The 27,116-nt window shown below is 37.7% G+C and overlaps 1 protein-coding gene across 12 annotated transcripts in view; it reads left to right on the top strand.

The window, feature by feature from the left end:
• Window positions 1–27,116, top strand: part of LOC123518851 (monocarboxylate transporter 1-like) — a 132,128-nt gene that overhangs the window by 90,837 nt on the left and 14,175 nt on the right. For 3 of the 12 annotated variants that reach the window (XM_045279890.1, XM_045279894.1, XM_045279893.1), the window contains exons 13-14: window positions 5,917–6,042; window positions 7,068–7,193. The exons of 1 other annotated variant lie outside the window; for it this stretch is intronic. In XM_045279890.1, the coding sequence (XP_045135825.1) occupies window positions 5,917–6,042; window positions 7,068–7,193 (252 nt within the window). Of the gene's footprint in view, window positions 1–5,858; window positions 6,043–7,067; window positions 7,194–27,116 lie in introns of all 12 variants that reach the window. 8 more of the 12 variants (XM_045279891.1, XM_045279897.1, XM_045279895.1 and 5 more) reach the window with 4 other exon arrangements.

Raw genomic sequence — 27,116 nt, 5'->3', positions numbered from 1 at the left:
AATTGTTCATTCAATAATTCTACTATGTCTTCATTTTGATCCACTACTACACCATCTTTTCTGAGTGGTCCAATCCTATCCTTATTTCTTTTATCACTGACCTTGTAATAACTATATAATTTTTGGGATCTTTACTCCCAGCTCTAGCTAGTTTTATCTCTGCCTGCCTTTTACTTTTTTTATAACCTTACTCAAATCATCCCTGACCTGTCTGTACCTAATCAAATCTACATCTTCCCCACTTTTCTGCAACTCTATATGCCCTCTTCTTCTCTCTGATCTGTCTACCTATCTCGTGAGTCCACCATAATGGCTTCCTGTTTCTCTGCCTTATATCTTTGTAAGGGATACACTGCATCACTATACCCTTTACTACAACCTTAAAAATATCCCACATCTCCTGTGCAGTTTTGTTTCCAAAACTATCTTCCCAGTTTACCTCTCCTAATAACTGACGTAACCTACCATAATTGCCTTTCTGATAGTTTGGGACTCTAGTCTTATTCACTATATTATCCCTACTGGAATTAATGATAAATCTAATTATATGATGGTCACTGTTTGCTAAAGTCTCTCCTACCTCAACTTCCTTTAAACAATGTTCAATATTTGTTAGTACTATGTCTAAAACCTTCCTCCCCCTAGTAGGTTTATCTACCATCTGCACTAAATAGTTATCCTGAAAACTTTCCATAAACTTAGTTTCACTAGCATCTCCTACCATCCTCTCCCAGTTTACTGACTTAAGATTAAAATCCCCTAAGATAATTGACTAATTGTCTGACTAGTACACCCCCTATTTATCTCATCTACCATAAGGTTGTCTACATCTGCTGACTGGTTAGGTGGTCTATAAAAAAGCTCCTACTCTAATAACCTTACTTTTGTTTACTCTAACATCCAGCCATAAGGACTCTACTCTGTTATGTACCTTAATACCATTAACCTGACTGGAAATGAAGGATTTTTTTTACATAAATAACTACTACTCCACCTATCCTACCAATTCTCTGGTGTAAATACATATTGTATCCATCTACTTCATATTCTTTCCTATTTTCCCTAAACTTTTCCTCATTTACCCATGCCTCTGTGACACATACAACATCTAAGTCCTCCTCAACTATATAACTAGATAACTCATCCTTCTTGTTCCTAAGACTCCTGGCATTTACATAAAAACATTTAAGTCCTGCTACCTTCCTAGATGCTGTCTCCTTATTTGGAATCCTAATCTTATTCTCTCCTATTTGCACCTGGAAATCTTTCCTAATCTTTTCACTATCTCTGTTTATCCTATCTAATTTATGTCTAACATCTTTCTTCTGGAATGCATTTGCTACCTCACCCCCTACACTCCATCCCAACTCCCCCCTCCAGACATCCACTCAGCACATCCACACCCTTCCTACTCAGATGTACACCATCCCTAGCATATAAATCCCTTCGCCCATAGAACCTATCCCATACATCCACAAAGCTGACACCCACATCCTTACACATCGCTTTTACCCGATCATTCGCACCAATGGCTCTAGACAACCATTCCCTGCTAACATACACACGAGGCAAGATTCCTGACACTACACACCTCCTACCATTCTCCCTTATCTTGCCTAACATTTCCCGAAATCTTGCCACTAATTCCTCCAACCCACCTGCTCTGACATTGTTCCCACCTACGTGCAAAACTACTACACCCTCCCTCTCCATCCCCCCAACTCTCTTCTGCACCTCCTCACTCACTGCCTTCACACCTGCACCAGACATACACACGTTCGTCCTCCTATCCCTGTCTTTCCCACAGAAAGTGCTATCTAAGTACCTAACCTGAGAGTCACCCACCATACACACCTGAGGTGTGCTAGGCACAACCCTCCTCCTCTCCTCTACCCCCTTCTCTCTCCTTTCACTCACCACAACCACCTCATTCACTCCACTCTCAGTCTCCCCCTCCCCCTCCAACAAACCGAACCTATTTTCACACTCAACAGGTTTAGTCCTATCCTCCCTAACTGCCTCCGCTTTCCTTCCCCTCGCAACCTGCCATCTCTGTCCATCCTGACTACTATCTTTCCCAGTCTGGCTCGCCTGCTCCCTCTTCCCCACTCTGCTCTTCCCAACAGAGGGCCAAGCCACCCTGTCGCCCTCAGAAGGTCCAACCTTCGGCCTAACACTGATCTCCTGCCTTATTTTTTCCACTGCCTCCCCAAGCCTCTTAACCTCCTCCTTCAACTCAAAGATGAGAACTTCGGTCGCTCTTTTCCCCTCACTTAGCTTTCTCATTTCCCCTCGCAATTCTCGGTGCTCAAGAGAAAGAACTAAATTCTTGCTCTTGAGTCTACACACCATACACTCAGAAAAGTCAACGACCTTCCTGTCATGCCCACACATCTCACACACAACAAACTCACCCAATCCCACCTCAACACTCTCACGCACTCAATCACACTCTGATATACCTCAGTAGCTACCGCCATACTAATTTACAATCTGTTAACTCACAAACAAGCAAATAAAAATACTTGGTGACGGCAGGGTGGGTGAACCGTGGTGGTGGGGGGCCTAAGTGAGGTCAACTAATCCTCTTTCAAGGTCAACTTGACGGTTACAAGCCTAGTCTCCTTGCTCTACCAAAATATTTTTAACTCACAAACACTGATTCTAACCACTATTTCACTCTAATCTAACACTTGCAGTACACACTTTCACTTCACTAACACTCAAAAGCACCACACACAGACACCAAGCACAAACACCGCTCGCTAACTATAAAAACAACAGCCAAAAAACGGAGCGCACACACAACACGTCCACTCGCCACCACAGCTATGCGTATCCATTAGTATAAATTAATCCAGTGGCAGAAAAAGGTGTCTTTGCCTCTAACTATAAACCATATCCTAACTCAGTTAAACGTGAAGCATGCAGTCAACAAGATCAGTAGAGCAGTTAGCATGAAAATAGTAATAAAAGATATCAAGAGATGCAACATTCTGACGGTGAGAATGAGGCTGAAGACAGTCAGTCAGAGGAGAGGAGTTGATGAGACAAAAAGTGTTTGATTCAACCCTATCTAATAAAATGTGAGAGTGGAACCCCCCAAACATGAAGAATACTCCATACAAGGACAGATAAGGCCTTGTACAGAGTTAACAGTTAGAAGAGCATAAAAAACTGGCAGAGAATCCGCAGAACACCTAACTTCATAGAAGCTGTTTTAGCAAGAGATGAGATGTGAAGTTTCCAGTTAAGATTATGAGTAAAGAATGGGTCAAGGATATTCAGTGTGGAAGAGGGAGGCAGTTCAGTGTCATTGAAGAAGAGGGGGTTGGTCGTCTCTGAAAAGACATGTAAAGGTGTAGGGTGGTATCATCAGCGTAGGAGTAGATAGGGAAAGAAGTTTGGTTAAGAAGATCATTAATGAATAAAAGAGAGTGGGTGACAGGACAGAAGCCGGAGGAACACCACTATTAATAGATTTAGAAGAACAGTGGCTACAATAGAATGGTCGGAAAGGAAACTTGAGATAAAGTTGCAGAGAGAAGGATAGAAACAATAGGAGGGCAGTTTTGAAATCAAAGCTTTGTGCCAGACTCTATCAAAAGCTTTTGATATGTCTAATGCGACAGCAAAACTTTCGCCGAAATCTCTAAAAGAGGATGACCAAGAGTCAGTAAGGAACACCAGAAGATCATCAATGGAGCAGCTACCTTGAAGGAAGCCACACTGGCGATCAGAGAGAAGGTTGTGAAGTGAGAAATGTGTGAGAATCTTCCTATTGAGGATAGATTAAAAAAAATTAAGATATGCAAGAAATTAAACCTATAGGGTGATAGTTTGAGGGATTAGAATGGTCACCTTTTTTTAGGAACAGGCTGAATGTAGGCAAACTTCCAGCATGAAGGAAAGGTAGAAGTCGATAGGAATATTTGAAAGAGTTTGGCCAGGCAAGGTGCAAGCATGGAACAACTGTTTTTGAGAATAATAGGAGGGACACCATCATGTTCTTAAGCAGTCTGAGGGTTTAGGCCAGAGAGGATATGGAAAAAATATCATAATGAAGAACTTTAATTGTAGGCATGAAATAGTCAGAGGGGAGGAGAGGGAGGAACAAGCACAGAATCATTCAAGGTGGAGTTGTTAGCAAAGGTTTGAGAGAAGAGTTCAGCTTTAGAGACAGATGAGATGGCAGAGATGCCTTCAGGATGAAATAAAGGAGGGAAAGATGAAGAAGTAAAGTCACTGGAGATGTTTTTTGCCAGATGCCAGAAGTCTCGAGGGGAGTTTGAGTTTATGCTGAGCTCTACCCTGTATATGGGGCTGAATGCTCATCAAATGAAAAGCTAAAAGAGTTTAAATGATATACCCAATAATACAATATGCAGAGCTGGGCACTTCCGTACCTCGGTCCTCATCTCTGCTCCTCCATACCTGCGGACCACCAAACAAGGTGAGGAGATCCAAAGGGCAAAAAATTTTCAAAAGCGCGGAAGTAACAGGTACGGAAAGGCAAAATTTTAAGTCCGTACCTCCGCACCTGAGACATGTGCAGAAAGTCCGAGTCTGAGTCTGTACCTCCGCACCTGAAATTTTCAAGGATATGAAAAAAAAAAAAAATATATAGTAAATGAATAAAGACGACTAACAGTCTGCACTCTGTAGCATTACTTTCGACCGTTTTTGGCGGTCTGTGCTACCAGCCATGTTTTCCCGTCTCTCTCTCTCTCTCTCTCTCTCTCTCTCTCTCTCTCTCTCTCTCTCTCTCTCTCTCTCTCTCTCTGTGGATTGTCTTCAACTCTAAAAGATCGGCCAAATTTTCCTTCCCTATGGTAACAGTGAGGGCCGCTGGTGCTGCTGCTGTGGTGTATGTTGTTCACTCTCCCCCTCACCCCCACTATTCTCTTCCTCCTCCATTTGGGTCAATGGGGTGGTGGTGGTGGCGCATTTATTTTCTTATTCTTGATTTTTATGACATCTGTGCTTGTTAGAGAGAGAGAGAAAGAGAGCAGCAGCAGAGTTGCCAGATTCTTGTAACTAGAAAATGCCATATGGAAGTAAGAAATAGGCCAAATATATATATATATATATATATATATATATATATATATATATATATATATATATATATATATATATATATATATATATATATATATATATATATATATATATATATATATATATATATATATATATATATATATATATGGAGCTCTGATGTATTATTGCCTTGTATTTTGTTATATTTTTTGAGTGCGGACAAGATTTTTCAGGCACGCGTTAATAGTTTTGGGTACAGTACCGGAGGTGCGGTACCGGACCGAGGGAAACATTTTTAGGTGTAGAAATACAGGTACGGAGTACCTGCATTTCGAGGTCCGAAGGCGCAGTACCGGACTACCCGATATCCAGTAACGCACCCAGCTCTAACAATATATAAATGTTCAATAAAGTGAGAGCTTCCTGTAAAATTAACTTTTTTTTTTTTTTTTTTTTTTTTTTTTTTTTTTTTAGATCACCCTGAAATAACTTACATTGAACTGTTTGTAAACAGAGTGAAAATTCCATTTCTTATCAAATTAATTCTGCATTGTCTTAGCCTTGAACATTATGTGACCCCAGGTATTGTAAAACATATGTCCAATCCAGTTGCAGCTGTGGTGTGCAGACATACCATAACTATAAATATTGGTATGAACTTTTTTTTTGCCTGCCTACCATACATTGCATGAAAATAACATTATTAACATTTCGGCATGAAAATGCTATTGGTCATTGATGCTATTAAACTATTTTAATAAGAAAAAATTACAATAGAATGAATGGAAATATGGCACAAAATATCCTCTTCATAGTATCTGTCTCTGAGCTGTGTCAGCACAACCTGCCTTCACCCTATGGTTGTTCCTGCAGCTCCGTTCATCGCCCTCACCTCCATCATCATTGTGGACCTGCTCAGCCTCAGACAACTCACCAATGCCTTTGGTCTTCTGTGTATCTTCCGTGGAATAGCTGGGATCTTGGGTCCTCCTGTGTCAGGTACCCAAGCCCTGCCCTGCTCACCGTATCTTTACTTTAGTGACTGCTTCCTGCCACTGTAATGGAGATGCTTGTGATGGTTTTGGAAGCGGTTGTAATGGGAAGTAATTTAATGGTGATGGTAAAGGTGATGGTGGTGGTAGTGTTGTGTGTAATGTGGTGCTACTGTTCCAATGGTTAGTATTTGAACCTCAAATTTTTTATTCATGCTCTCTCCTTCCTCAACTATGTGTGTGCCTGACCAGACAAATGACCTTCAACATGTTATATAATAATGCATGATTTTTTATTATTTTTTTTTATTTTATTTTTTTTCAGCACAGCTCCAGCAGCTTTCATCCCATTGCTGCACACATGAAATTCACCTTAAGCATGACCACGATGATTTTTGTTGCATTATAAATTGCATAAAGGTTTGCTTAAGGTGAAGAAGTACAGCATAAAAAATTAATGATATAAATTCTTCCTCACAGGTGAAAGACACTAATATGTTTCTTGTCTCTATTTTTGCACTAGAAGTGGATTCACATGCTGAGAAATGCCTGTAAATTAGCATCACATGCTTGTGCTAACTAAGGTTTTGTTAGATGTTTTAGTTAGTGCGGTATATTCTCTCTCTCTCTCTCTCTCTCTCTCTCTCTCTCTCTCTCTCTCTCTCTCTCTCTCTCTCTCTCTCTCTCTCTCTCTCTCTCTCTCATAAACAACACTAACAAGAAAATTTGCAACATCAAGAAGGGTTCTTTAAGCAGCAACCTCAATAAAAGGGATCTGCTTACCTTAACAACTGTTCTCAGCTACAGTACTACTGCAGAATTCATGAGAACAATATGATGTTTCTGATAATAAGCACAATTTTATGAAATTTTTTATCAATAAAAATCTAATGGTTCAAAATCCATGCCAAACATTAAGTATTATTTAAATAAATCTTATCAGAAACATTTAAGTGCTCATAACACAAATGGCCACATGGTAAGTAATAAGAATTCTTGATTGGTACTAATGTCATAGGGGCTTCCTTACAGCTGCCTACATCTCCCTCTCGTCAATCATCTTGGTTCAACTTCTGGGACTGTCGCAGCTTACCAATGCCTTTGGGCTACTGATCTTGTTCCGAGGGTCAGCCTCCATGGTGGGGGCTCCTATCTCAGGTATGTCCAGTCCCTTCATATTTTTTAAAAGGAAAACAATTAGAATAGGAAAGAAAGTCATTCTTCATAGAATTTCTTTGATGCACTGTACCATATGATAAGGTGAGTAGTTGAGATTTCCATTGGCACCACAATTAACTCATTACAATATCAAGGTTTTTCCTCCTAATATTTCCATTCTTCTGTACATGATATGTGTTTCACTGTTTGATCTGCTGCAGTCTCTGATGAGACAGCCAGACGTTACCCTACGGAACGAGCTCAGAGCTCATTATTTCCGATCTTCGGATAGGCCTGAGACCAGGCACACACCACACACCGGGACAACAAGGTCACAACTCCTCGATTTACATCTCGTACCTACTCACTGCTAGGTGAACAGGGGCTACACGTGAAAGGGGAGACACCCAAATATCTCCACCCGGCAGAATCGAACCCGGTCATCTGGCTTGTGAAGCCAGCGCCTAACCACTGAGCTACCGGGCCGTGTGTGTGTGTGTGTGTGTGTGTGTGTGTGTGTGTGTGTGTGTGTGTGTGTGTGTGTGTGTGTATATATATATATATATATATATATATATATATATATATATATATATATATATATATTTTTTTTTTTTTTTTTTTTTTTTTTTTGATAGATATTATGATTTGGATTCATATCATGTTCTACATGGGGCATAGGGTTGATTTTGTTCCCCTTACAATTGTGTCTATTTCTCTTTTCACTGTATATAGCAGTTTAACTGACTGTAATTCCGGATTCTTGGAAATTCTTCAAGAGGGTGGCTGAAGCAGAAGTTTCCATTTACTGCTGTTCATGCACCTCATCTTTGTAGACTTTCAAACACTCATTCACTTTTATATAGGAAAATACAGTGGTGCCTTGCGATAACAGACACTTCGGGGGTGAAGGGTAGTCTGTTACTGAGAGCAGTTTATCTGTGAAACCCTTAAACACCCCCTTTCCCTTTTTCAGTAGTTTATTCTCTTTTAATAAGTATTTTGATAATTTAATCCATCTTATTCTACACTCAGTGTTGAAATAAAAGAATTAATTATTGTTTAAGAAGTATACAGTGATAAAAATTTGTCATACAAGAATAGATTAATTAAGATATAGCTTCCCATTTGTTGTAATGGCCAGTTTCCATGTGGTCCAGTGGCATCTTTAAGAAGCATTTAATGATTGCCTGAAGGACATTATTGAGGTGACAAAGGAGGGAAGGAAGGCAAGGGGTCATCAGAGTCAACTACTGTTATACCTCCATAACTTGGATTTCACAATAAGTCAGACTTTGACCAATCTAGGGACTAAAATTTGAGTTGAACTGCCCACCCGGGTCTTTTTTTTCAAAAGTTTGTTTTCACTTTCTTGAATCATTTTCTATTGACATTATCAAAACTCTAATTCCAACAAAAAATTGCATTTTAGTTGTAGTTTAAAATGATACCAAACAAAAGTCGATCAGAGTTTATACTGATTTTGTGAAAATATTTGAAGTGTAAAAACACTTTTTGAAATATTTGCTCTTAAAGAATTTTCATAATTTTGTTCTTGTTTTGTTATTTGTATCCATCTGATTGACATGCAATTTTTACACATGATTGCTTACTTAATTGTGACTTCCTTGAGCATGATAGGATGATAATGCATCAGATCCCCTCTTCTCTAGAAAATATTATTCACTCGTACGTGAGGGTTCAGAGGGAGCCATCAGCATCGTCATGGCAATCTGCTGGTTTATGACTGAACTGGACACTCTCTGAATCATTATTGTTGTGTTGAAGTGAGATAATGATACTGTGAAACAATTATTACTTATCTGTTCCAACTGTATACCTCTGTCTCAAACATAATCTTTTGTAATAATGTTATGGTGAGAGTTACATGATGTAGAGTTGTCATGATGAAGGTTGTGAGAAAAAACTGTTTGGAAGGATCATAGTCGTATGATATAGAGAGAGGTTGGACAAGCATGGCATTGACTATTGATACCTATAAATCAGGTAATTCGTTCAAATCTTAGCAAAACCTTAAGTTATATATATATATATATATATATATATATATATATATATATATATATATATATATATATATATATATATATATATATATATATATATATTTTTTTTTTTTTTTTTTTTTTTACAATTTTTAATTGTACATACAATAAGTGAAGGCTGGTGATGGATAACTTAGAAGAGGAGGGGAGAAGGGTGGGAAGGAGGAGGCAGGTTGCCAGAGGATGAGTTACCATCCATGAAAACATCTTTGTAACTTTTCTCCTGATGTGCTTCCTGTGAATCCACTAATGGAGTGCTGCAGCTCACTAACACTTGCACTCTCACCACATTCCTTATTTTCATCATTAATAAGCCTCTTTGGTGCCATCATAAGTTTCTGAATGAAAAACTACCAACAGAATGCAGAAGAATGTTGTTTTTCCAAAGACTGCGGTAGGATTAGGAATTCACACCAGTATCGGTATACCGGTATTACCAGTAATACAGTATCAGAATAGTACAGTGGCAGCTGTGAGAAGGGAGATGACAGAGCTTTGTATGTGACCAAATATGCAGCTATTTGATTACCAGATATTTTCACCACTAATAAGCCTTTGGTGTTTATGTAAGTTTATGAATTAAAAACTACAGATAGAATGCAGGAGAATGTTATTCTGATGACCACGACAGCACAAGTCGCAACTGGCAGAGGTGGAAGAGGGACACCAGGGAGCCTTTGTTTACAACCGTGTGTGTGAACGTTCGAGTAATGAAAAGTTAAGTAATTAGATGTTCAAGTACTGAGTCTCCACTGTATTTCACTTCGGCAGGCTATGGATCCAACCACCCTGGGATCACAAATCACCATTAGTGTCAATCTGGTGACCCCACACAGGCAAGCAGTTGCCACTCTTCACCTTGTTACAAATTTTGTAAATCATAGATTAACAAAACATGTCATAATGGTATCTAGCATGCCTTTTTTTTTTTTTTTTTTGGCTTTTTATTGTGTGTTATGTGTATTCATCCGTGAAGCCACTCAGTAACCATGGATTCGTGGGGAAAATGCCGTAATAGTCCAAAAATAATTTATTATTGTCTGACCAGTCTGTTATTGAACAAAATCCATTACTGCAAGTTCTGTTATCGCTAGGCACCACTGTATATATAACATTTTATTTTAGACTTGTTTATTTATTGTGTCATCTCTCTCTCCCTCTCATCCCATTCTTTTCAGATACCCAGGCATTTCATTATCTCATTTTTTTATGGTTTATTTAATTTTGTTGCATGACGTATCAAATATTCCTTATATAATATCCATCCATATTTTTCTGCCAGGTATCTCTCAAATTATTTGTTTCTGTTTTAAAGATATATCAGCCTTTAATCTTAGGTCATTTTCATTTCTTAGATTTATCTCTGTTGTGGATCTTATTTATGTTCAGCCTCACTTTTACTTAATGGTTTTCATGTAATATTTCATAGATTGAATTTATTATATTTGTATATATTTTACTTATTTTTTTATTTATCATTATTTTTTTTCTGTCCTGTCATGCTTCACATCAATTCTGTTACTTTTCTTGATTACAAAGATATCTCACCTTTGTTTTCCCTAACTGACTTAATAGTCTTTTTGCATTATACATAACATTTTTTTGCAGTCCTTTCCTTTTCAATAACTGAATTTATGATTGAAAACATCTCAAGAACTGTGTGTTTGATCCATAAATTTTGTATACGTTTACTTTTCATTATGATGTATATATTTACTTTGAGGCACCTCAGCTTCAAGAACTAGAAAGTGTAGTAATATAGGCACTGTCTCCAAAACAATTGTGACAGTCTTGTATGAGTGAATGTTCATTGTTGATCATTGGGACACAAGTATCTTTTAGAACCCAAACTGATTAATGTACAGTACCATAAAAAAAAAAGGGATGGGTTTTAGGATAATTATGGTGTCCTGTCGTGCATCATGATATGTTGTAATTGAAAATTTTGATCATGCTAGTTCCTTTCTCATATGGAATTTATGTGTAATCATGCAATTTTTTCATGAAAAGTATATAAATGGGTTTTAAGATGTACACACACACATTAGGCTGGGAAGATATAATGAAAGGGTTAGGAGACCAATGAAGGTGAAAATGTAGAGGAAATTATGGCTAGAAAAGGGAATGTTAAAAAATATAGTTTCCCGCAAAGATATGTTGAGACGTGGAACAGTTTGAGTGAAGAAGTGGTGTCAGCAAAGAGCGTGCGTAATTTTAAAGAAAAATTTGATAAGTGTAGATATGGAGATGGGGCCACACGAGCGTAAAGCCCAGGCCCTGTAAAACTACAACTAGGTAAATACACACACACACACACACACACACACAAAGAAAGGAAGAACAAAGGAACTATGAAAAGGACATTGTCGAAAAATGTAAGGAACAACCAAAATTGTTCTACAGATTCATAAATGGAAAAATAAGGCAAAAAGGAACAATAGAAAGGTTAAAAGGAGAGAACGGGATGGTGAAAGACCCAAAAAGCATGGCAGAACTGTTAAATAATAAATTTCAGGAGGTCTTTACAAAGGAATCCAAATTCGAAAGACCACAGGGTAATAGAGAGACTGTCCATATGAAAGAGATTAAAGTAACCAAGCTTGAAATAAAAGAGTTGATGACGGAATTAGATGAAGAAAAGGCAATGGGACTGGATGAAGTCTCAGGCAGAATATTAAAAGAATGCAGAGAAGAACTAGCAAGTCCTATATACAACATCATAAAATGCTCAATAGAAAATGGAACAGTACCAGTAGAGTGGAAATGAGGTGGTTCCCATATATAAGAGTGGAAGGAAGGAAGAACCTTTAAATTACAGACCAGTATCACTAACTAGCGTAATATGCAAGATGTGTGAAAGAGTAATAAAGAAACAATGGATCGAATTTCTTGAAGACAACAAATTATTATCAAATAGCCAATTTGGTTTTAGAAAAGGTCGGTCATGTGTAACAAATTTATTGAGTTTCTACTCTAGAATAGTTGATAAAATACAAGAGAGAGAGGGATGGATGGACTATTTATTTAGATTTAAAAAAAGGCATTTGATAAAGTGCCACATGAAAGATTACTGTGGGAGTTAGAGGAGAAGGGTGGCTTAAAAGGAAGCACATTGAGATTGATGGAAAATTATTTGAGGGGGAGAGAAATAAGGACGGTAGTTAAAGATATGAAGTCCAAGTGGAGAGCATTAAACAGCAGAGTGCCACAGGGGTCAGTATTGGCGCCAATACTTTTTCTCATATATATGAACGACATGCCACAGGGAGTAAACAGCTACATAAATCTGTTTGCGGACGATGCAAAACTGTGTAGAGTCATAAATAAAACAAAAAGAGGATTGTGAAATACTGCAGGAAGACTTAAACAAGATCTGGAAATGGAGTAAAAAATGGGAGATGGAATTCAATGTGGACAAAAGGCATGTCATGGAAGTGGGAAAAAGTGAAAGACAACCAGTGAGAATCTATAAGATGGGAGATGGAGTAGAACTAGAAAAAGTAAAAAAGGAAAAGGACTTGGGAGTGACGATGGAAGAAAATAATCAACCAGTAAGCGATATTGATAGAATTTTCTGAGAGACATATAATTTGCTAAGGAATATTGGAGTAGCATTTCACTACATGGACAAAGAAATGATGAAGAAATTGATAAGTACTATAATATGCAGGAGTTGTGTGGACCCTCCATAAAAAGAAACACATAAGGAAATTGGAGAGGCTACAAAAAATGACTACAAGAATGGTTCCAGAATTTGAAGGAATGACATATGAGGAGAGACTAAAGGCTATGAATCTACTAACCCTGGAACAGAGAATGGAGAGAGGGGATCTGATACAAGTTTATAAATTGGAAGTAATGGATAATGCTGGGCAGTGGAGCGAGAAAGTGTTACAGTTGACTATGGTTAATACAACGGACCAGTGGGTGGAGGAGTCAACAAGGTACAGGGGGGAAGAAGAACCATCGTTGCTTGACCTAGTTTTCACTAAGAAACCAGAATCCCCTCCAATCATACAATACCTTAGTCTAATGGGGAAAAATTATCATGTGACATTTGAGATTCAAATGCAGGAGGAAGATGAGATAAGTTACAGAGAGGATTATACAGGATAGAAATTAAATTATGCAAAAACAGGTTTTGAAAAATTAAGGATTTATTTTGCTGATATTGCGTGGAGTAATATTATGTGCAGAAAGACTGTACAAGAGAAATATGATATATTCTTACAGAAATACAATGAAGGAGTAAAAAGTTTGTTCCTGTTTATAGAGTTCAGAAAAAAATACATGCATACAAGCAAAAAAGGCAAAAGATAAAGCGTGGAAGAAATTCTTAAAGCAGGGAAATGACAGCAGTACAAAGATGCTTGAAATTAATATATCAGAGTAAGGAGAGAAGAAGAAAGAAATTTTGAGAAAGATGTAGTGGATAAAAGCAAAGATGAACCAAAACTTTTCTACAAGTTTATAAACGGCAAAACAAAGAATAAGGAAACAATTGAAAAAATAATTAAAGAAGGGAAGACATACCAAACAGAAAAGGAAATGTGTGAAATAATGAATGAGAGCTTCAAAATGGTATTCACTGCAGAAAATGATTTCACAGAACCTAATAGAGCTTTGGATTGCCAAGGAATACAGGAGATTGCAGTGCACAAAGAGAATATTGGAAGATTACTGGATAAGTTGGAAGTCAGAAAAGCAATGGGGCCAGATGGTGTATCAGGCTGGGTGTTAAAAGAATGTAAAGCTACTGGACACAATTTGAGAAATAATTAAAAGTTCAATAAATGTGGGGCCAGATGGTGTATCAGGCTGGGTGTTAAAAGAATGTAAAGCTACTGGACACAATTTGAGAAATAATTCAAAGTTCAATAAATGAAGGGAAAGTTCCACTAGAGTGGAAGAGAGCCAATATAATACCGATATTTAAAGGAGGAAAGGCAATTGAACCACTAAACTACAGATCAGTGTCACTTACAAGTGTCGTAGGGAAGTTATGTGAAATAATTATCAAAGAAAAATGGATTAAATTTCTAAAAGAGGAGCAAGTCATATTGAACAGACAATTTGGGTTCAGGAGAGGGAGGTCATGTGTGTCAAACTTATTAAGGTTCTACTTGAAAACAGAGATGGATGGGTAGACACAGTATATCTGGACATTAAAAAGGCTTTTGATAAAGTCCCACACGGAAGACTTCTTTGGAAACTAGAGAACATAGGAGGACTGCGCAGAACCTTGCTTGAATGGACAAGAGATTATTTGAAGGATAGGAAAGAGAACTGTGATCAGAGATACATACTCATCTTGGGGTAAAGTAACTAGCAGATTGCTACAAGGGTCAATGTTAGCCCCCATTATGTTTCAAGTTTATGTAAACGACATTCACATTTGGATAAACAGTTATATAAATTTATTCACTGATGATGCAAAATTGCTAAGAGTTATCAAAACCAGAGAGGACTGTCCGCTGTTGCAGGAAGATTTAAACAAGATCTATGAATGGAGCAAGAAGTGGAGATTAGAGTTTAATGCCAAGAAATGCCACATAATGGAACTAGGAAAGAGTAAGAGAAGACCAGTATGGAACTATTTGATGGGAGAGGAACAAATAATGAAGACTAAAGAGGAAAAGATCTTGGAGTGATCATACATACAAGAAAATATGAGCCTTGATAAACATGTAAGCAAGATATTTGGACTATCATATAAGATGTTGACTAATATAAATAAGAGTGGCATTTCATTACATGGATAAAGATATGATGAAAAAAATTATCACAAGCATGATATGCTCAAGACTGGAATATGTAGCAGTGGTATGGTCTCTGAGCTCTAAAAAGGATATAAGAAAATTGGAAAGGATACAGAAGATTGTTACAAAGATGGTGCCGGAATTAAAGGACCTCACATATGAAGAACAACTGAAGGAAATGGGACTACCAACCTTACAAGATAGAAGAGAACAATGTATAAGATAGTAAATGATATTGAAAAGATAGACAAAGAAGATCTGGTGCTGTTGATGGAAGAAGATGGAAGAACAAGAGGACATGAAAAGATCAGGATGAGGCAGTGTGTGAAGGATATTTGAAAATACAGTGTTCCACACAGAATGGTGGAAAAATGGAATGCAATGGATAATCAAATTGTCACAACACATAGTGTCCATAACTTTAAGGAAAAACTAGATCAATAGAGATATGGAGACAGGACACTATGAGCCCCGCTCGAATCCTGTACAATACAACTAGGTAAATTTACACACAACACTGTGCTGACAAGATGTCTCTGAGCAACTCACAAGGAAAAGCTTCAACAAGGATTTGGAGCCTGACCTGGACATACAGGGGGAGAGGGGGCCATAAGGTTCTCCTGTCTCCATAATAAATAAGTTTTGGATCATATAGACGGAAAAAATGGAGAGAGAGATATAACTGAGTAGTGCTGCCAGATGTATGACAGAATCAAAATATACGCCATCTTGTGAAAACCAGCGGTACATTGAAACACCTGTTGGATTAAGGAAACTGACTGAGGATATTATGGACAAGGGTTTTTCTGGATTTAGGAATGAAGAGGTTGATTGACATGGAGAGAGATTTGAGATACATGAAGTAAGTGATGTCAAGTTTAATGGACAAGCAGGACAGACTGACAATGGAAAACACAAAGCTGAAATTGAGATTAGTAGAATGTGAGAAAGTCAGTGCAATCAATCAGGGATTAAAGGAGGAGATACAGGAGATAAAGAAGCAAAATTATTTATACACTAAAAGCTACATGTCATGACGATGAAGACTCCATAAGGAGCCTTTTCAAAAGCCATGCTCCTTTATGCCGCACAGTTTTTTTCTTTTATACCATGTGTTCTTTTCACTTGAATTCATGGGCTAAAGGGTATACTTTTTGGGGTACCTCCTACCTCAAAGCCCACCCGCTAGGAAACCATTGCCCCAAGTGAGGAAGCCCAACCTACACTCGAACCATGGACAGGATTCGAACCCATGCGCTTGAAGACCCCTCGGACCTCAAAGCACGCATGGTTCCACTGTACCATGTTTGTTTATATTTGAGGCTATCTTTTTTTATTTACACCATGTGGGCTTTTCATGGGAATTTATGGGCTAAAGGGGATACTTTTTGGGGTACCTCCTATCTCAAAGCCCACCCACTAGGAAACCATTACCCCGAGTGAGAAAGCCCAACCTTCACTCAGACCGTGGACGGGATTGGCACCCTTGCGCTTGGAGACCCCTTAGACCCCAAAGCACACATGGTTCCACTGTACCATATATCGAGGCCTGTCATTGGCCCATTGTTTTCAAGATGTTGGACACTTAGCCAATCATGTATCAGCTTTTAGAAGGATATGTTTGTGTAGGTGTGAGGGCACCAAGCGTGAGGATGTTGAGAGTACTTATGTCAGTATGCTGTATTTTATCATTTTTTATGTAGTATTTCTTGGTGAGATATAAGATATACATGTATTTCAATGGATAAGTAAGCAGTTCAGAAACATATTGTAATGCATGACAATATTGGAATCGTTATTTTTATCTCGTTATTGATTTAGATAAGAGTGCGTAGTACTGGCTTGATGGAGTAGGCTGAGGAGGATGTGTTGACGCTTGTTTCTGACCACGAAGAAGTTGAATTTTCATATTACAATTTGCTTACTTCCCTGATTTGTTTTCCATAATGAATGCAGTATATCAAAGAAAAACTTACTGCCTTATATAAGAGTATGTGGTGCTGGCTTGATGGAGTCAGATGAGGAAGATGTGGTGACTCTTGTTTCTGACCACGAGAAGTTGAATTTTCACTATATTACATTTTGCTTACTTTTCTTTTATAGTTATAGCATAATAGTAGTAGTAGTATATATAGTAATAGTATGCAAAAAGTAAGAAATTAGGTGAAAGTAGAATTTTTTTGGTCTTGGGAGGTGGTTTAGAACGAATTATAATTTCTTCCATAAGAATAGATGTTCTTTGATGCTTTGGAGTAAGAACAAAATTTTGAACAAATTAAGTTCGTTTTCTAAGGAACCACTTATGAGAGCTTTTACAGAACATAACCCTCACATATAATGAATACCTGGTGTATTTTCATTGCTTTGTGGGACAATGTTATTATTTTCATCAATTTTTATTATTCCTATATTTATTTTATTTATGTGTGGATCTTCTAAAGTTTTTTAACCTCATATTGTATAGTTTTTTAAATTCAATTAGAGGGCTTGATACTCTCCTGCATGAGCTTCCACCTCTTTATCTTGTATTTTTCCCTAATATCTACTATTCTTTCATCCTTTCAGACAGGGTGCTGTTGTATCCAGTTTAATATTACTTATAGAAAAACTTAACTCCAATTGTTTTCTCTCCTTTACTAGCAAACTGTATATTATATGTTACACATGAAGCTTTTCCTTAGCTAGTGTTATTGTTATATTGTTATTTATCCAGATCAGCTTCCTCATATTTTGTTAATTTAAAAAAAAATATATATCATATTTGATGGACATGTTCCCATGGATGTTAAGTTAGCACATGCAAACCAGAAACAACAAATGATAAAGGCATGTTCTACAATAGGACCACTGATTTATTTTCAATTACTGCTTCAAATTATTACATTCATTCAACATGACGACTGACATTGATACGTTGTGTACATTTGTGCGTGTGAATGTGTGTGTGTATTTACCTAGTTGTATTGTACAGGGTTCAAGCGAGGCTCAGAGTGTCCAGTCTCCATGTCTCCATTTATCCAATTTTTCTTTAAAGTTATTCACTTTATGTGCTGTAACAAATTCATTATTCAATGCATTCCACTTTTTCTCCGTTCTGTGTGGAAAACTGTATTTTCCAATATCCTTCACACACTACCTCATCCTAGTCTTCTTTGCATGTCCTCTTGTCTTTCCAGCTTCTGTCACCAGCACCAGGTCTTCCTTGTCTACTATGTTATACATTGTTATTAGGTCTCCTTGTTCTCTTCTATCTTGTAAGGTTGGAAGTCCCATTTTCTTCAGCCATTCTTCATATGTTAGGTCCTTTAGTTCCAGCACCATCTTTGTAGCTATCTTCTGGATCCATTTTAATCTTCTTATGTCATTTTTAGAGTTGCATATTCCAGCTTCAGACATATCATGCTTGTGCTGATTTTTTTCATCATATCTTTGCCCATGTATTGAAATGCCACTTTTTATATTAGTCACCATTTTATATGCTAGTCCAAACATCTTACTTGTGTGTTTTCAGGAGGTTCAGATTTTCCTGTATAATCATTTCCAGATTTTTTTCCTCCTTAGTCTTCATTATTTGTTCCTCTCCCATCAAATAGTTCCATACCAGTCTTCCTTTACTCTTTCCTAGTTCCATTACATGACATTTCTTGGCATTGAACTCCAAATTCCACTTCTTACTCCATTCATAGATTTTGTTTATATCTTCCTGCAACAGCAAACAGTTCTCTTGGGTCTTGATTACTATTAGCAGCTTTGCATCATCAGCAAACAAATTAATATAACTGTTTACCCCATTGTGAATGTGATTTACATATATCTGGAACATAATGGGGACTAACACTGACCCTTGTGGCACTCCATTTGTTACTTTACTCTGATCACAGTTTTCATCTCCCTGTTCTTCAAATAATCTCTTATCCAGTCTAACAAAGTTTTTGCAGTCCTCCTATGCTGTCTAGTTTCCAAAGTAGCTGGCCATGAGGGACTTAATCAAAAGCCTTTTTTTATGTCTACCCATCCATCTCTGTTTTCAAGTTCTGCAATAACTCTTAAGTAGAAACTTAATAAGTTCATCACATATGACCATCTTGTCCTGAACCCAAATTGTCTGTTCAATATAAATTGTTCTTCCAGATGTTTAACTTATTTTCTTTGATAACTATTTCACTTGTAAGTGACACCATTCTGTAACTTAATGACTCAGTTGCCTTTCCTCCTTTGAATATTGGTATTACATTGGCTCTCTTCCATTCTATTGGTACTCTCCCTTCATTTAATGAACTTGTAACCATTTTTCAAATTGGATTTCACAGCTGCTCTGTACATTCTTTTAGCAGCCAGCCTGATGCACCATCCAGCTCCATTGCATTTCCGACATCCAAAATATTTAATAATCTTCTAATATGATTTCCTGCAATCCTTGGTAATGCAATGTTATATTTTGTTCTGCAAAATCCTCTTCTTCAGTGAACATGGTTTTGAAGCTCTCATTCATTATTTCACTCATTTCCTTTGCTGTTTGGTATGTCTTCCCTCCTTTAATTTTTTTTTTATTGCTTCCTTATTCTTCATCTTACCATTTATAAATTTGTAGAAAAGCTTTGGTTCACCTTCATATTCTTGCACCACATCTTTCTCAAAGTTTCTTTCTTCCTCTCTCCTTACTCTAATATATTCATTTCTCACATCCTTATATTGCTGTCTGTTATTGTCATTTCTCTGTTTTTTTGAGTTTCTTCCAAGCTTTATCTTTTGCCTTTTTAGCTTCTGTACATCTGGCATTGTACCAAGCATGTATACTTTTCTTAACTCTGTAGATAGGTATGTACTTCTTTACTCCTTCCTTATATTTCTGTTGGAATATTTCATATTTCCCTTGTATTGTTTTTCTGTTCATAATATTCCTACATTCAATATCAGCAAAAATTTTCCTTAATTTCTCAAAATCTGCTCTTGCATAATTTAATCTCTTATTTGTAGTCATATCTGTATCTTATCCCATCCTCCTGCATTTCCAACTCTAATGTCACATGATCACTTCTTCCCATTGGACTAAGGTATTGAATGCTGGGAGGGGGCTCTGGCTTCTTTATGAATACTAGGTCAAGCAACAATGGTTCTTCTTCCCCCATGTACCTTGTTGATTCCTCCACCCACTGATCCATTGCATTAACCATAGTCAACTGTAACACCTCATCGCTCCACTGTCCAGCATTATCCTTTACTTTCATCTCTCTCCAGTTTATTCTTTTACAGTTAAAGTCTCCTACTAATAGTATTCTTCCATCTCTTCTTATCATATTATCTAAGCACTTAATCACCTCTCTGCATATCTTATGTTCCTTAATTCCCCATGTATTTGTCTTAGATGGCATATACATAATTATGATTTTCCTTTTTTTCAATTACTCTGTTTTGATTGTTACTCCCATTACTTCCACCATACTATCATCATATTGCACATCCTCCACACGTATACGTATTATCATGAACCATTATTAGTATTCCTCCTCCCCCTTTACCCTTCCTGTCTCTTCTCCAGCTATTATATCCCTCTTATTTAAAGCTAATGTGGATCTCCTCTTTTAGTTTTGTTTCTATGATGCACATACATCCGATCTTTTTCCTTTCAAATAATATCTAACTTCTAACACGCTGGATAACAACCCAACTATATTAGTATAAGTCACTCTTAATTTCTTGCCATGTCCATGACCTCCTCCTTCCATAGATACCACTTCTTTAGTCTCATATTTAGAACCCTCCAGTAGAAACTCTTTTTTCTCATTCTCCGTCCTTTTTATTTATTTTTTTTCCATAACTTCATTTCTTTGCACTTTCTTGTTCTCCCGTTCTTCCAGGTTCATATCTTTTTTTATTCATATATCCTTGGATTCAGTATCATCGGCCAGCTTCCCTTTTCTTGTCATAGTTTCCTCCAGCACCACTTGGGATCTCATTCTCACTTTCATTGGTCTCTTACCCCCTTCACTAAATCTTCCCAACCCAATCACTTCCTCCAACTCATGTGTGCTGTCCTCGACCTGTCTGATAATAGTTTTTGCCAATTCTCTCTCTTCACGCTCTATCATGAACTTGTTTGGATTTTTTTTCCTTCATCCCAAAATTTAAGAAACATTTCCTCTTATCCACTGTATCTCTCACTAGAGCTTCTTTTTCCTTAATTACTTGTACTGTACAGCAGTGTCCTTTGTCTTTTCCTGAATTTGCCTTCTTAGTACCTCTGAAATTTTAACTTTTGCCTTTTCCTGTATGTTTCCATGCATTTTGTAATTCCTTCAATTTGCTTTCACTCATTCATTCCATTCTCTACTTTGTCCTCCCCATCCTGCACTTTTTTCTGTTGGCTCCTTAAGGAGTCTTCATGGTTGTAACATGTAGGCTTTAGTATATCATTTTGTTTCTTTATCTCCTGCATCTCCTCCTTCATCTTTTGATTTATTTCCCTTACTTTTCACATTCCTCTAACGTCACTTTTAGTTCCGTGGTTTCTTTTATCACTTTGTCCTTTTTTTCCCATCATACTCGGCATCACCTCTGTCATGTACCTTATCTCTTTTTCCATGTTTATCATCCTCCTCATATTGCCTCTTTCCTCTCTAAATCCAGAGAAGTCTTTGTCCATATTATCATCACTCAATCTCCCCACTCCAACAGGTGTTTCGATAAATCTCAGGTTTTCACAACATGGCGTTTGTTTTGGTCCCGTACATTTGGCCGCTTCACCTAGCTCTGTCTCTCTCTCTCCATTTTTCTGTTCTGTATGGTATAAATTTTTGTATTTATTTTGGAGACAGGAGAACCTTATGGTCCTCTACCCCCCTGTACATATGTCTAGGTCAGGCTGCAATGCCTGCTGAAGTGCTTTCCCTGGGAGCTGCTTAGCAATGCCTTCACTCTGTGGCAGTTGGGCAGTGTGTGTGTGTGTGTGTGTGTGTGCACATGTTTTATTCTCTAAATATTTCAATGACCTAAGAAAAGGTCAGGATGTGATATTCACACAAGATTTGTTTTATTCTATTATTATATTTACTTTTTTTATTTATTATAATTATTTTTTTTTTTTATTAATTAATTAATTTATTTATTTATTTTATTTTATTTATTTTTTTTTTTTTTTCTTGAAACAGGGACTTCTCTTTAAATTATTATTGATTGATAGATCTTCAAACTTTCTTCAATCCTGGTACACATACAAGCAGAATTGAGTTATATGAAAATGTAATGCTGTTCCTGTTCCATTGTCTACCCATACACACCTGCACACTCTATGGAGACTGACAAAATTGAAGCACAGTTTTTCCTTATATCACAATTGGGTAAAAACACTGACACTCATGCACACACATAGCATAGAGATTGCAGAGAGCAGACATATAAACAACAGCTCCAGTACTGGATATATACAGCCAACTCCTTAACACAGAAAGGCCGGGTAAAGTATTGCAGGGGTAGAGAGGGGTATAGTAGGTAGTGTTTTCTGTCTCCATAACTGTAGTGAATTGCTTTGTGTTTGAAGCAGAAAAAAGTGTAGACGGTGCTGCTGGCCATGTAAACAAAGGAGTGAGGCCAAGGCAAAAGAGAGACCATTGGGACTGAGACAACCAGGGGATTGGAGTACTGAAAAGGAATTTTTTGGGTGCTAAAAAATGAAGAACCAACACAACAAAAATATCAATGGAGAAAGAGATAATGTGTACAAGGGAGATGATTGCCAGAATACTTGAGAAGCAAGGACAGCTGTTTGCAGAAAATCAAGAGCTGAAAGTGAAATGTGGTGAATTAGAGAAACTGTGAAGATAAACAATAAGATGAGGATAACATTGGAAGAAATGAGAGAGGAAAACAGTGCCCTTAAGAAGTGTAAGGACTATGAAGCAGCATTGGAGATACTAAAGGAAAAGGCAGAACACTAAGGTGGGGACAGAGGAAGGAGCGATGAGTGAAACAAAGCTGGAAGATTGGAGGAAGGCATGAAAAAAAGAACAAGAGAATGATTAAGTTAGCTTTGCAAAGGTGATTAAGCAACAAATACAAGAAAAAACTAAGAATAAAGTGATACAAGTAATTAAAGAAAAGGAAATTAGTGAGGGACACAGTAGATAAAAAGAAGAAATACCCAGTGAAGTTTGTGAGTGAAAAGGAAGAGTAGGAGATGGTTAAGAAAATTATTTCAATGGTTCTGGATGAGGAAGAGGAACACGGACTAGAAGAAGAAATTGAAGAAATATATGGACTTGGAAAATATAGTGAGGGAACTAAAAGGCCATTAAAAATTAAAATAAGATAGGACGCCTAACTTCTGAAGGACGCCTAACTTCTGATCTTTCACTTGTTTCTGATTGGGGCAGAGAAAACCTGGTTTTGTTCAATGCCTCAAAAACTCAATTTCTACAACTATCTACTCGACATAACCTTCCAGACAACTATCCTCTCTTCTTCAATAACACTCAACTTCCCCTCTCCTCTACATTAAACACACTCGGTCTATCCTTCACTAAAAATCTAAACTGGAAATTTCACATCTCTACTCTTGCTAAATCAGCTTCCAAGAAGTTAGGTGTCCTGTGCGTCTTCGTCCATTTTCTCTCCCTCCCAGCTGCTTGCTCTGTACAGGGCCTTATCCGCCCGTGTATGGAGTATGGCTCTCATGTCTGGGGATCCACACACAGCTTTACTAAACAAGGTGGAATCTAAAGCTTTTTGTCTTATCAACTCTTCTCCTCTAACTGACTGTCTTGATTCTTTAAGTCACCGCCGCAATGTTGCATCTTTATCTGTCTTCTACCGCTGTTTTCATGCTGTCTGCTCTTCTGAACTTGCTAACTGCATGCCTTCCCCTCCTGCGGCCTCGCTGCACAAGACTCTACTTCTTCTCATCCCTATTCTGTCCATCTTCCTAATGCAAGAGTTAACCAGTATCTTCACTCCTTCATTCCCTATACTGGTAAACTCTGGAACTCTCTACCTGTGTCTGTATTTCCACCTGCCTATGACTTAAACTCTTTCAAAAGAGGAGTGTCAAGACACCTCTTACGTTAACTGGACCCTCCTTTTAGATTTTTTTGTTTTTTCTCTTTCTCCTACTTTCCTCTTAACAGGGCCTGGCAACCAGCGGGATTTTTTTTTTTCCAACACTTTTTTCCCTTGGCCAGTGCCCTTGTAATGTAAAAAAAAAAAAAAAAAAAAAAAAAAAGTAGGGGAACAGAGACTAGAAGAAATATATGGACTTGGAAAATATAGTGAGGAAACTAAAAAGGCCATTAAAAATCCAAATAAGATACCAAGTGGGGGTCAAAGAAATTTCAGAGAGGACAGGAAAACTGGCTGAAAATACAGAATGTAACTACATTTGGATTAAGAAGGATGTGAAAAAGGGAAAAAGGGAGAAAACTGAGAAATGAAGCTAAGGAAAAAAAAAAAGAAAAAAAAAAAAAGAGGACAGAACAAGAAGAAATTTTACTGGAGAATACTAGACATGACGATGAGGAAATGGTATATCCGGGAAGGGGAAGAAAGACACCAAGAGTAATGTATAGAAACATAGACAGATTAATATCATGAGTGCTGGAAGTGAGAGTATATATTGGAAAAAAGACTAGATATGGTATGTATGAAACAAAGTTAAGTGAAGGCATCTAATAAAATTTTAAAGAACAGGGATATAATGTTTGGAGGAAAGCTAGAAGGGAAGAGGCAGAAAGAGGAGTATTGATAATGGCTCAAGAGGATATATACATGGAAGAAGTACAATATGGAGATAGATTGGCTGAGGTTTTAAGTATAATAGTTAGGACCAGTGGGAGGGAAAGGAGGAGACTCCTAGTAACATAATTATATGCCACGAAAGACTAATATATAGAGGCTGAATAAGCACAAGGAAATGCAAGAAGTGCTAAAATGCTTGAACAACATGTAGAAGGACAGAAAAGCACTACTTGTGGGAGAACTTAACTGCATAAACATAAATTGGGAAAAAATGGAAGTAAATCATTATTTTTTTTTTTTTTTTTTTTTTTTTACATTACAAGGGCACTGGCCAAGGGCAAACAAAGTGTTGGAAAAAAAAAAATCCCGCTGGTTGCCAGGCCCTGTTAAGAAGAAAGTAGAAAGAGAAAAAACAAAAAAAATCTAAAAGGAGGGTCCAGTTAACGTAAGAGGTGTCTTGACACTCCTCTTTTGAAAGAGTTTAAGTCATAGGCAGGTGGAAATACAGACACAGGTAGAGAGTTCCAGAGTTTACCAGTGTAGGGAATGAAGGAGTGAAGATACTGGTTAACTCTTGCATTAGGAAGATGGACAGAATAGGGATGAGAAGAAGTAGAGAGTCTTGTGCAGCGAGGCCGCAGGAGGGGAAGGCATGCAGTTAGCAAGTTCAGAAGAGCAGACAGCATGAAAACAGCGGTAGAAGACAGATAAAGATGCAACATTGCGGCGGTGACTTAAAGAATCAAGACAGTCAGTTAGAGGAGAAGAGTTGATAAGACGAAAAGCTTTAGATTCCACCTTGTTTAGTAAAGCTGTGTGTGGATCCCCAGACATGAGAGCCATACTCCATACACGGGCGGATAAGGCCCTTGTACAGAGCAAGCAGCTGGGAGGAGAGAAAAATGGACGAAGACGCCATAGGACACCTAACTTCTTGGAAGCTGATTTAGCAAGAGTAGAGATGTGAAATTTCCAGTTTAGATTTTTAGTGAAGGATAGACCGAGTGTGTTTAATGTAGAGGAGAGGGAAGTTGAGTGTTATTGAAGAAGAGAGGATAGTTGTCTGGAAGGTTATGTCGAGTAGATAGTTGTAGAAATTGAGTTTTGAGGCATTGAACAAAACCAGGTTTTCTCTGCCCCAATCAGAAACAAGTGAAAGATCAGAAGTTAGGCGTCCTATAGCATCTCGCCTTGAGTCATTTAATTGTTGTTGGGTTGGGCGTCTGTTGAACGCTGTTGAATAATGCAGGTGGTATCATCAGCATAGGAGTGGATAGGGCATTGAGTCAGATTTAGGAGATCATTGATGAATAATAGAAAGAGAGTGGGTGATAGGACAGAACCCTGTGGAACACCACTGTTGATAGTTTTAGGGAAGAACAGTGACCGTCTACTACAGCAGCAATAGAACGATCGGAAAGGAAACTGGAGATGAAGGTACAGAGAGAAGGATAGAATCCGTAGGAGGGTAGTTTAGAAATTAAAGATTTGTGCCAGACTCTATCGAAGGCTTTCGATATGTCAAGGCCGACAGCAAAGGTTTCACCGAAGTCCCTAAAGAGGATGACCAAGATTCAGTTAGGAAAGTAAGAAGATCACCAGTAGATCTGCCTTTACGGAAACCATACTGGCAATCAGAGAGAAGGTTGTGAGCTGATAGATGCCTCATTATCTTCCTATTAAGGATAGACTCAAAGGCTTTAGAAAGGCAGGAAATCAAAGCTATAGGGCGGTAGTTAGAAGGATTGGAGTGGTCACCTTTTTAGGGACAGGTTGAATGTGAGCAAACTTCCAGCAAGAAGGATAAATAGAAGTAGAGACACAGATGAAAGAGTTTGACCAGGCAGTGAGCGAGTTCGGAAGCACAGTTTTGAGAACAACAGGAGGGACTCCATCCGGACCGTAAGCCTTCCGAGAATCAAGGCCAGAGAGGGCCAGGAAAACGTCTTTATAAAGAATTTTAATTTTAGGGATGAAGTAGTCAGAGGGTGGAGGAGTAGGAGGAATATGCCCAGAATCATCCAAAGTTGAGTTGGTAGCAAAGGTTTGAGCGAAGAGTTCAGCTTTAGAAAAGAAGAGACAGCTGTAGAGCCATCTGGATGAAGTAAAGGAGGGAAAGACGAAGAAGTAAAGTTGTTAGAGATATTATTGGCTAGATGCCAGAAATCTCGAGAGGAGTTAGAATTGGAAAGACTTTGACATTTTCTATTGATGAAAGAGTTTTAGTAAGTTGGAGAATAGATTTGGCATGATTACGGGCAGAAATATATAGGGCATGAGTTTCAGCAGTTGGATGGCTACGGAACCGTTTGTGAGCCGCCTCTCTATCATTGACAGCACGAGAACAAGCAGAGTTAAACCAAGGCTTTTTA

The sequence above is a fragment of the Portunus trituberculatus genome, chromosome 44, assembly GCF_017591435.1.
Source record: "Portunus trituberculatus isolate SZX2019 chromosome 44, ASM1759143v1, whole genome shotgun sequence".
Taxonomy (NCBI): Eukaryota; Metazoa; Arthropoda; class Malacostraca; order Decapoda; family Portunidae; genus Portunus; species Portunus trituberculatus.
This window is presented reverse-complemented; position numbering and strand designations above follow the sequence as displayed.